This window comes from Cyprinus carpio, chromosome A21, assembly GCF_018340385.1.
Source record: "Cyprinus carpio isolate SPL01 chromosome A21, ASM1834038v1, whole genome shotgun sequence".
In the NCBI taxonomy this organism is placed as follows: Eukaryota; Metazoa; Chordata; class Actinopteri; order Cypriniformes; family Cyprinidae; genus Cyprinus; species Cyprinus carpio.
The window spans coordinates 17,217,398-17,230,012 of NC_056592.1; the positions used below are offsets into that span (position 1 = coordinate 17,217,398).

Genomic DNA, 12,615 nt, shown 5'->3' on the forward strand with positions numbered 1-12,615 from the left:
TTTTCTACAGACAGTCTCTGTCCCCATCCAGCTGCTTCGGCCATTCACTTAACGGAGCCTTTAATCAGAGGCCATTTAGAGCAGAGACGGGCAGCTTGGACTATTGTGCCTGCACTGAATGACTCCCAGGAGGCTAAACTGAAGGGGACACAGCAGTTTGTCATACAATGGGACTCAAATTAAATGAAAGTGCAATTGAACCTTGTTCTACCCAATTAGGATTTGAAAAATAGAAGATATTGATGGTAGGACATGCGACTAGACAGATTTTCAAACCAGTGATTTGTGTTTTTCCTGTCATGATGTAATATTTGGTCAGGAAAAGGTTGAATGTTTTTTGTGAATGTGGAAAACATTTGGAAAAAGAATATGAAAACCTATTGCTCTTTCATATCATACTCAGTTGGTACTTTTTATTTTTGTGCTTTTTGTTGTTTTTTATTAATAGCTAGTAGAGATGGAACAGGAGACACAGAATGGAGACACAATGCAGGTCAGATAGGAAATGTCAGTGCATCACTAGTTTTACGTTTTACGTGGCCTTTAGTTCCCATGTGGATGGATGTTTTATTGCACTGTGATATCATATCAGTAGTTTATAATATAGCCAGGCATAAATGCCATGCGAGTCGGCATAATGAATAGTGTTTAGACTAAATGATTTGTGGCAGAATATAAATTTGTACAAAGCCAGACATTTCCACATGGAAGTATCCATGTTGACTGCTGCTTCCAATTTGGTAGGAGAAAATGTCCCGGCTATAATTTATTCTCTCTCTTCCTTCTTTTCATAGTCTCTCCATCATTTACATTTCACACTCTGTTGACCCTAAAATTTCCACATTTCTCAGCTCTTTACATTCTGCTCATGTCTGCGTAAGAGCTGCTATTCTCTATTGCGTTCGCACATATGCGTGCAGGAAAGAGAAATGGGAGGGATTTTGGAGTGTGCACATACTGGCAGACTGCCAATCTCATCCCATCACTGTCTCACATGGGTCTTTGAGCACTCTGTGTAGAGGGGCTACAGTTGATTGATTGATAGGGGGTCTTCTCTGTTAAGCTATTCAGGTATGGCTTTAGCATAAATCTACTTTTTGTTTTGAGGTTGTGTTTTTTTAAATAGCATTAAAAGCATGCCACTAGCAAACATGCTATTATACTGAATACTGTGAAAATACGTTACCATCTCCTGTAAAATAAAAGGCCTTGTGTTGTTGTGCCGAAGCAGTATCAGTACGATCTGTCTCTGTCCTTGCTCAGCGAACATTAAATTTAAACTGCAATCATGGGACAATCACTCATGCCACATAAATCCATGAGCACCATCGCTTAATTGAATTGCCTGGTTTTGAGAACCCAAGGCAAGTCTAGCTCCCTCTGTCTCCATCCATCTCAAACATATCTTTCATCTCTCATCATGGGGTCCAAATGGAAACACAGTAGGCTCTTTAGCTGGAGAGATACACAGTGTTTAGCTCATCCTCTGTGTATGTGTGTGTGTGTGTGTGTGTGTGTGTGTGTGTGTGTGTGTGTGTGTGTGTGTGTGTGTGTGTGTGTATGCATGCCCATATGCTCGTTATGGCTCTGTGGTATGACAGTGTATAACGTGTCAGTAGAAATGTCAACAAATGTCCAATCCTGCTGTCTGGTGCGATATGTCCTCAGCATGATTTTAAAAAATCTGACAACACCAAGCAAAAATTGTATTCTATTTGTCAGTGATAAACACAATAACATTTGACCATATCGGTTATCTGCCTATTTTATTTTATTTTATTTCGGTTGATGTTGAATTGTGAACCTTATTTCCCTAATTTTTACCTTGGTCTTATGAATGCAAACATACAGTTGGTATTTAAATTAAATAACACTGTTAAATTAAATATTTAGCAAATCCCCCCCCCCCCCCCTGCAAAAAATTATTACACTAATTATTAAAGGGTTTCTTAAATACACTTTTAGTTTTTAGTGTTTTATTTTAATTTATTAGGACAAAATATTATAGAATTTAAATATTGGCCACTACAATATTTAACGGTTATTAGTCATAACATTTATCATATCAGACTTTAAATATCGGTGCATCCATAGAGAACAATGCCCAATTAATAATTAATGTGTGTGTGTGTGTGTGTGTGTGTGTGTGTGTGTGGTTTTTTTTATCAAGAAAATAATTTAATTTAGGTATTTACTTCAGTTAGTTATAAAAAAAAAATAATAAAACCTTGCTAAAGCTTATATATTATATAATGCTTTTTAGGTTGAATTTTCTTGCAAAAATAACTACCGTGATATCATGTTAACAGTATATATGAAATTACTCATATTGTGATGATGTTCATACCATGCACCCATAATGCTAATGCATGCCGGTGTAATGAAATGAGAATGCAAGTGTCAGACTCCATCTCATATACCCCTCTAATTGTAACCTCCTAATTGTGCTGCCAGTCAGGCTAAAAATAGGCGGCCTTTCCACTGCGGGGAAGCAAAGAGGTATGAGGCTTGTGTGTGTGTGTGTGTGTGTGTGTGTGTGTGTGTGTGTGTGTGTGTGTAGGTAGGTGTGTGTGTGTGTGTGTGTGTGTGTGTGAGGGCACTTACCCAGAAAGGGGGTAAAGATGGCTAGAATGCAGTAAAACCAATTGTCTTTATTTGTGTGCTTGAATGTAAATAAAACCTGTGATAGTGATGGCTAGATCTACAGACTTTCAGCCGCATAGATGTGTGAATGCATCCAGGTTCAAATTAAACCCTATTGCAGGAGGTCGAAGGAGGGCTGTGAAGGCAAGAGTATGATGAAAGGGAAATGGACAATGGGTAAAAATATGAAATGCTGGAGCTGTGAAGAGATATTCAGATGTTATTAGGAAATCATGTTGTGCTTGAGTGATGTGAATTCAGTTGAGTGGTTTGGTTGTCTTGTGTGGTTATTTACAGGCAATTATGGAATATTTTGTGTTGTGTTTGGGATATGTATTTGAATATATATACTTTCACATCTAGACTTTGCAATATTTGCCCACTCTTCTTTGCAGAACTGCTCAAGTTCAGCTAAATTTGATGTTGACCATTTATGGATTGCAGCCTTTAAATCATTCCACAGATTTTTAGTGGGGTTTGAGTCTGGGCTCTGACTAGGCAATGCAAGGACATTCACCCCTACATGCTCAGTTTTGTTGTGTGCTTTTTTGAACATTTGCATGTTGGAAGGTAAACCTTCTTCTCCCATTGACAACTTTCTGGCAGAGGGCAGCAGATTTTCCTCAAGAATTTGATGGTATTTTGCCCCATCCATTTTCCTTCTGTCCTGACAAGTGCTCCGGTCCCTGCTGCAAAGAAACATTATTTGGATGGTGAGCTGTATTGAATTTCCATCAGACATATTTGGTGTTGGTGTTGAGGCCAAATAATTCAATTTTAGTCTTATCTGACCTCAGAATCTTCAAGCTGCATTATGCGTCAAAGTTCAGTCTTAACTGCATGTGGCCTTTCCTGATGAGTGGCTTTTTTCTTGCAACCCTCAAATACAAGCCACATTTGTGGAGAATTTGTGATCTTGTTGTCAGTTGCACACAATGACCACTCTTTGTCATAAATTTCTGCAGCTGCGTTAGAGTTGCTGTTGGCCTCTTGATCGCCTCTCTGACCAGTTTCCTCAGGGCTCTTTCTTCCAGTTTGGAGTGACGTCCTGATCCAGGGTCAGGGAGGCTCTGTATTGTACCAAATACCTTCCACTTCATAATAATAAGACTTCACTGTGCTTCTAGGCATTGATAAAGCCTTTCAATTTTTTTTAAACCATCTCCTGACTTGTGCTTGTTCACATCTTTATCCCAGAGATCTTTTGACAGTGCCTTGCCACCCATATTGATTGTTTGCTTCAGTTGCTCTACCAAGGACTGAAATGCTCCAGGAAAGCTCTTTTCATGCTAAGCTAATCAAAATGATCACAGTTGAAAGTCAAATGGCTTTGTGTGCCATTGACAAGGTGATTAGCTACATCTGATTGAGTTTACAAGTAATTTTTAGGAGGGTGGTGATCCTTCAATTTTTTTTTTTTTTTTTTTTTTAATGACATGTTGGCTTTATATCTTTCACTTGGAAGTTATAAGTTGTACTGAGCAAATAAGTCTGGATAAAACAAAAACTTGTCTTGTCTTCATTTTAGACTGCAAAGCAACAAAATTTGATTATTTTAAAGGGGATTCATTATTTTTTTATAGCCACAGTATATGTAAATATACTTCCCATCCCTATATAGCATTTATAATCATCTTTCTCCCTTATGGCTTACACAGAATGGTGTAGTGTATGAATAGTGTATGTTCATACTGTATATGTGACCCTCTGAGTGAAATCCAGGCTAAAGTCTCAAAATCTATTTGAGATAACAAGCAATCAAAGTTTGATTTCAACCATTAATTTCACTATGATTTCAGTCTTTGACATAGTCTTAGTCAAAGGATGATTTTATATAGAAAACAGTAAATCACCAAAAAATTACTTTAGCTGGGTTTTCACAGACAGGGCCTTCCATAATATATGCCCTTCAAAGTGCCGCCGGGGAATAAACGAGCCCAAATCTAACATGAAATACCAGCTTGAAGTCCCCAAATGGCTGTGCTACAGGCACCAAAAACAGAAAAAAACATGAGCAGAGGAATGGGGAGGTGAGAACAACCCCCCCCACACACACACGCAAACACAACTCCACCCCATCCCCTCCCGTCGTGTGCAAGCGTGCTGCCAGTGCTGCAGTCCAGAATGTTTTTCCGCGTCCGCAGCTCTGCTGAGTTGTCACCCTCCAGAGCGCAGCAACAACAGAGGACATAGGGAGAAAGAAAGGAAGGAGAAAATATTGTTTTGCAGGGATCCCAGTCCCTTGTCTAGCTGTATTTGTAGGAACTTGCACAATATGGGGCTAAGCTGATGCTTTCTTGGGGCTACAACATCTCACCTGCGATCTCTGACTCTGTTTAAAAGCTTTGTATTGAGGCTGATCAATTTCAACTGGATGCTGCGGTTCGTAGATGTTTTTGTGGCTTCTCGAAGAAATAACCTGTCTTCACTGATTTGACCTGCGTTTGCTGAAAAACCTGAATTGGGAACTGAGAGGAAAGAATCTTTTTGCATCTGCATGGAATGAGAACAGAATTTAAATTGGGATTTAGGTGTTTCAACAATGACAGTTTGTGTACGGCTAGTGAATCGCAGCGAGGATCTCTTTCTGGTCCTGTAGGGGACTGTGCAGTTCATGGTGTATGTTTTGAATCAAGAGATTTTTTTGTTTGGTTTTACTGTTGTTGCATGCATGTGTCTGCCAGCATACGAGGAGGCTGCATCACTTTAACGGGTCCGCAAGGCTTGTGTTTTGGTAGTAGACTTGAAATGTGGTTTATCCCGGCTGTGTCCTTCAGGACACAATAGCATCCTTGTCAGAATCAGAGGTAAACAGGGAGGCATTCAGTGTAATTGCTCAGCGCTGCTGTACACACTTGCACTTGTTCAAATGCACTCGTGGGACTGGTGTTTTCGCTTGAGTGAAAGAGTACAGTGTTCAGTTTGCTTCCTTGACTCTTAGTAGGTCAGTAGGTTCATTCCTAACAAATTTGAAATAAATTTCTTTGCAGGACACAGTAGGATTCTTAAGACTTTCTCTACAAGTGAAGAGAGAGACCCCAGTTTTTTTGTTCACTCTGAGCATTACTTGGGGTTTGATTTGGGGTACTGAAACTACAATTAGGTTAGTCTAATTTTGTCAGACAAGGCAAAGACAAGTCTCAAAACATTTTGACTGAAGAGTTCTTGTAGGGTTGTATTTGAAGTGATGTTGTGCCCGGCCTCCTGTTTTCCACTCCTGAGGGATTTGTCCCAGTTGCGGTGCCTACTCAGTTGGCCACGACAACGAGGTGTTTGTGTCACAGGCACAAATCGACCAGTTTGTCATACCAAACCACTTCCAGGAAGCAAGGTGAGTACTGAAGATCATAGTTCCATGTTCAGTATATCATTGTTGTTGTTGTTTTTTTATGTAGGAATATACTATATAAGATTTTTTTTCCCTCACTAATTTTTCTTGTTTCCATTCATGTTAGCTGGCAGTATAGCATGTATTTACTGAATAGGAAACAACAAAAAATGTAATACAATTTCAGGAAAATCTGACCATTATGGAATAGGAAATTAAGTTGCATCACCAACAGGGAATATTGTTGCACGGCTTATAGGAATATAATCATGCTTTTTAGAATACTCTCATAATAGTAATATAATACTTTCTCAAGGCAGAGTTTTGAGTATAAATAAAACATGAGATTGAAAGGTATTATAATGAAGTCACAAAGAAGCTAGCCTCAAAGTAAATATTATAAAACAATTAGTAAAAGACTGAATGTACTAAAAATTTTGATAAAAGTGGACATGGTTTGACTATTTTTGTAAAAGGCCTATTATGGAATTATTCTCAAAACACGACTTTATTCTTGAAATTGTATTTTAAATTTTTTTGCTGTACAGAAGTCTTTGATGGTGTTTTTTTTTTTCATTTCAATGTCGATTATACTATGTATGTATAGACACATTACACTAATTGCTACATAAAACATTAAATATGCTGTATGTAGGATTGACACCGAGTGGTTGAATCAGGAATTGCAGTCCAAATTCAAAATATTGGAGAGGGGTTTTTTTTCACCCGGCCCCTCCTCCTCAGACTTGACACACACGCAGGTTGCCAGATTACCAACAGGAATAAGCGCACTTGATGATGAATGGAATGAAATGAAATGCGCTGTGTTTCCACCAACTGGCAACCCAGGGTGTCGAAATACAATTGGGTAAACTGGCAGTGGGCAGGTTTCACAAACCAAAACAGAGACCGACATTCCGGCCCAGAATGCACATTTTCAAAGGAGAATAACTGACTGTAGCATTGTTTTTCAGATAAACAAGTATGTCAACTTAGCATGTTTCTTAAATATCTGCAAACATATTACAATATTTTTATGCTTTAGTAGAGTCAAAATCTTGCATACAGCACCTTTAAATGTAATTGAAGAATCGAGTGAGAAGATGGAAAGCAAGAATTCCCCTCCCCCCCTCTAACCTAATTACTCTGGCCTTCACTGGGCTGATTTCAGATTCGTAACTTTTAACTAAATTGCTATTGATTCCAGAGTGGGAAGGCGAGTGTCTAGCTTTCCATTGCAGCGGTTGAAGTGGGTGCGACAGCTTGCCACTGATTAGGAGAAATCAGATTTCTTGGTGGCTGATGCACAGGCCTTTCGTTTGGGCTATTTGAAGGCCCCCACAGAGTTGATTCTAATAATGACCTGAGCCCAGCCGCATCCCAGCAGTGATGAGGTCATGTGCAGACATGGTGTCTTATAAGAGGGGACCAAGATGCTGGTGGGCTCACTTGGTAACAAGAGCGCTTTCTCTCATATGCACTCACCCTGACCTTGAGGGAGAAGGGAAAAGAGATCGTAACAATGTCATCTCGTCTGTCCTGGATTCCGATTCTAGGGATCTTTTTTAACTGACACATTGGTGATGGCAACTCAAGGTCCTCCTGCGTGTTAATGGAGGAGAGATAAGCCTGCCTCTCATTCATTGCTCTGAATAAGTGTATGGGAAACATCAATAGTTTCTTGAAATGAGGCTACCCAAGATACCCTTGAACTGAACAGTACTTGTAGCACAATGTGTTTATCTGGCAGCGTGTAATAACCACTAAGTTAAGCATATTGTTTGCATACTTTCAGTAAATGGTATTTAGTCTGTTTCACCTTAAAGTACATAAATGCAAAAATGTCAATTTATTGCAGCAAACTACTTTTAAGGACTTAGTTATTTTTTTCTCTCAAGGTCTAGGATTCTTTTATTGTACATTGAGAAATATCCGGGCCCAGATGCCATGTTTAGAAAAAGATAAGCTCTTTGCAGCTAATATGCTTTAAAAAATTATGCATTTTAGCCTAGGGTAAGATTAAAACTACCAAAAGATGGCTGAAGACTGTAATACTTACATGCCCTTTTCATGCTCTGGTTTATTTGAGTTAGCCTAATTATTTGACTTTAAAACACATTTCCATTTCAACACACAAATAAACAAATTAATAGTCTGTCCGAATTCATTGTCATTCATCAAAATGAGTATATCCAGTGACTTCCCCTCTTGGCTAAAGTGGAGATATATAATTTGCAACTTAAATGCAGAAATTTGTGAATAATTCAGTAGCTAAGCTCCCAGCCCAGGGTCTATGTATCTCCACAGTGCTAGCTTGGCACAGCGTCAAGGGTGTACTAGAAAGAGAGCACTTCACTTATTATTTCATCAGGTCTCTGGAGCAATGTACGCCGGTGATAGATTTGAAGTTTTAAATAAAGTGAATTTAATTGGTAGCCAGTGGCAAATGTATTTTTATGTTGGTCCTCCACTCATTTTATTGGAATTGATTTTTTAAAATTGTGGTACAGCTGTCATTGACTTAATGTTCCAATGCGTTGTTGAAATGCACAGTTAATTTGTTTGCTCTAGGGGCTAATCAATGCAAGGTAAGTGATATATAGGATTGTTTTGAATCAGGTGTAGTAATGACTGAATACACACATGCGCACTAAAACCACACACTTAACAGTGTACCCTAAACAGACGCTTGATACGATTCCTTCCTACACCAAGAGCCTCAATGCCAACAGGCTCCAGACAGAGGCTTTATCTCCACCGTACTGCCTTAGGATTACTGCTCAAAATCCTGTCATTCTCTCATTAAAAAGGTGGATAAGAGGATAACTGTCTGATTGGGAGGGAAGAGATGGGACGCATAAACCTTCAACACCTCCAAAAGTCATGTTGTCTGATTCTTAAAAGAAGGGCTGGGAAATGAGGAAGGATTAGTGTAATGAATTTGAGGTTATTTGGACATAGGCTTTGGCCTAATAAAAGACAGTTTGGAAAATCCAGTGTAATGTGAAAGAGATACAATGATTCTTTCTCCCTAGCTGCTTCTTAACAGCTTTTGACAATAAATGTCAGTGTTTTAAGGCAGTTACGGCCTCTAGGGCCTTCTGGACCACTGGATAACAGCTGTCACTCATTGATTTTTGCTAGACAGCCAGTGACTTACAACTCAGATTAATAATTAATTTGGCAGATATTGAGGAACACCCTTGTGGGGTGGGGTGAAGTGTGGGGGTTGTTGATTGGGCTGTACGCTCACACCTCCATCTTTGCGCTAACCTGATAGAAACGGATTGTCCTGTGGTGCAATGATTTAACTTTAATTGATTACATTTACATAGATTTTCTGGAAACTTAATAAGAAAGAATCTGATAATACTTTATAAAATTATTTTAAATGGGAAAAAAAAATCTCTAATTCATTTTCTTAGCTTGTGTGTTTGAAAAGTATTTTCATTTGGTCTTAGTTCTTTACTATCTAGACATAATTGAGCTTGCCTTTGCCTTTTCCCCAGCCCATTCATGCAGGGATTTACTTTCTTTGTTGCTTTGTCTAAGGTCTGACATTTTTCAGTTGAATTCTAAACCTTTATCCATAATTTGAGCTGAATGCCTTGTTTTTAATGCAACTCTGCTAAGCTGATGAAATTCCCCAGGAAGGGCATTTATCAGGTTATTGTGGGATTTCACCTTTTGTTGTTGCAAGTCCATTCCTGTAGGCCAGTCAGAGAGATAAATGTTGGTTTTAGAGTGAGCAAAGAAAGTCATGCAGTGTGCACATTTCCAGCAAAGTGAGCAGATTGGGGTAACATTCATATTTGACCTTCATTTATATTCCCTTCCTGAGATAATCTAAGAGAGCCTTGCTGGGCTATTCATCTTGAAGCAACATGATCTGTCCTACTCATTTTCCCAAACTGCATGGACACGTGCATAAACAATGAGAGGGTTGTCACAGCCTGACACATGATTAGCAAGAACCTCGTTTTTATGGCAGGTACACACAAGAACAGACTGATTACTCTAGGCAAATTATGGATTCACTTCAAATGATACTGACATATCTCAACACATGGCCTAGTTCCCTCTTTACTTTACCCATATATTATTCCCTGTCACCTGTGTCCTTGATCTGCCCTCCTGAAATCCCCTTATCCTAGTTTTCCTCCCCCCCCCTTTGTTCAGCCTCCCACTCACCTTTCCTGCTACTCTGTCTTTGTCCTTCATCATCAGTAACTTCCAGTGCTGTCCCATTACTTACCAGGGCTCATGCAAGTCTCTCTTTTTTCTTTTCTTTTCGCAGTATGCCTCAGCTGGATGTATGCTGTCCCTCCACCACACCGAGAAGCCTGAGCATGAAGAAGTCTGTGAGTTTCGCCCGTACACCTGCCCATGCCCCGGGGCTTCCTGTAAATGGCAAGGCTCCCTGGAGGCTGTCATGCCACATCTTATGCACGCCCACAAATCCATTACCACCTTACAGGGTGAGGACATTGTCTTTCTGGCCACGGATATTAATCTACCAGGGGCTGTGGACTGGGTAATGATGCAGTCATGTTTCGGGCACCACTTCATGCTTGTTCTAGAGAAGCAGGAGAAATATGAGGGACACCAGCAGTTCTTTGCCATTGTGCTGCTCATTGGCACGCGAAAGCAAGCGGAGAACTTTGCCTATCGCCTCGAGTTGAACGGCAACCGTAGGCGGCTCACATGGGAAGCCACACCACGCTCCATCCATGATGGTGTAGCAGCGGTCATCATGAACAGTGACTGTCTTGTATTTGATACCTCTATTGCCCACCTGTTTGCAGACAACGGCAACCTGGGTATCAACGTGACCATCTCCATGTGCTGAGGTGGCAGCGTAAGGCTTTTTCCAGTGACCCAAACCTAGGACAACCTCTGCTCCCTAACAGACTGCAGGTTCTGAAGGCAACGGCTGGGAGATGTATACATTTGTGTATATTTATTTTCAAGAGTCATCCGATAAAATAGCACACACTATCCAGATTCACTAGTGGGTTAGTATGCTCGACGGATGGCAAGAGTCCTTCTCGAGATGAAGCAGGGAGTGTGCAGGTGTTGGCTATCAGTTGAAGGCATTGGTGCAATTGAGAATTTCTTTTGCACACCCCAAGGAAACAAACACCTCAACTTTCTGATTACACCTTTGATAAAAGTTCAGGTGTTGATGACCACCGTCACAGAATCAAAATGTTAACTTAGGAAGAGTCTAGGCATGAAGGTGTAACATTTGCCTCAGAAGCTTATAAAACCTATGTGTACAAAAACTGCACTGACTACTTTTTTTCGTCTTTGAACATTGAGTGAAACCATGGAAATTGTACATGGCAATGTATATGGTAATCCTCTGAATTTCATGGTTGTATATCGGCTTGATAAAACAATGCCCATGGTGGAAATGCAGTGTACATGGTGGAAATAAAATACAGTTGCAAAAATGACTACATAGCCACCATGTTTGTAAGGCAAGAATCTGACCTCTTCATTACATTTTTTCCTTTCTTCCTTTAAAAATAAAAATAAAAATACCATTTCTGCTGTCAATGTTGCAAGACGTATATAAGGACAATAAAAAAAGTTTATTTTGGGATCCTCTGTTAAAACTTATCCAGAGGAGAGAACTGGTTTGTGATCAACACAGATATTGATCATAAGCTCCATAAAATGACAGAACTACAGCCAACCTTTTCAAATGTTGTTACCCATGATCTAATGCCACATATTCTTAGATATATTTGTATATGATTCTTGATTTATTTATTTTTTAAAGGGATAGTTGACCAATAAATGATAAATCTGTTATTTAGTCAACCTCATGTTTTATAACACTTATTTGTGGAGCACCAGTGGAGAGTTTAGTAGAATATCTTAGCTGTTCTCTTTTAGTACAATGTACGTGGATGGGAGTGGGGCGTCCTTCCAAAAAGGACAAAAAAAAAAAACACCATGAACGCAGACCATACAACCTGTTTTCTATATTGCAAGTCTTCTGTTTGAGACTGAAATTTAAGGTTGTTGTTTTTTTTTTTTTTTTTTTTTTACAGAAAATCTTTAATTGTATGAAAAAGAACAGCTCACACATTTTGCTAGATTACTCCTTTACAGGTTTCAATAACACATGGGTGAGGAAATGATAATAGAATTTTCATTTTTGAGTGAACTGTTTCTTTTATATAGGTGTTCCTCCTCTGCTTTTTAGTGTACTTGTCAACAGTGACTGTATGTAAAAGATTTAGCCTGTGCACAAACAATGTTATTTTCTTGTTGATAAAGTGTCCGCATTTAATTGGTTTTGTTGTCTTTGTACTTTTTCTTTCTTTATATTTGAGGTTATCTTCAAGGTTAAGAAAAGCTTTTGTAAAAATACAAACAACTTTAGTTTTATTGATATTGACAGTTTTGTTACTGTTACGTCTCTTCAAAAATGATTGTTTAGTCTAGCTTTGTTTACTATAGTTCTTTTAAACCCAGTAAGATCTGACCAATCTCTCACTCTCCTCTTTGGTCAATGAAACCCACAATGCCTTACTTGTATACAAACTCAGTCTTTTAGAGTCTGCCGCCTTCTAGGACTCCATGTCAAGTTCAGGTCACTATCCTCCAAACCTCCACTGTCTTGAAAGAGA

At 39.2% G+C, this 12,615-nt stretch overlaps 1 protein-coding gene across 1 annotated transcript in view; it reads left to right on the forward strand.

Annotated features, from left to right (window-relative positions):
• siah2l (seven in absentia homolog 2 (Drosophila)-like) overlaps positions 1-12,279 on the forward strand; it is a 28,104-nt gene extending 15,825 nt beyond the window's left edge. The window contains exon 2 of the mRNA XM_042711092.1: positions 10,269-12,279. Within this exon, the coding sequence (XP_042567026.1) occupies positions 10,269-10,820 (552 nt within the window). The 3' untranslated portion in view covers positions 10,821-12,279. The remainder of the gene's footprint in view (positions 1-10,268) is intronic.
• Positions 12,280-12,615: the final 336 nt, after the last annotated feature.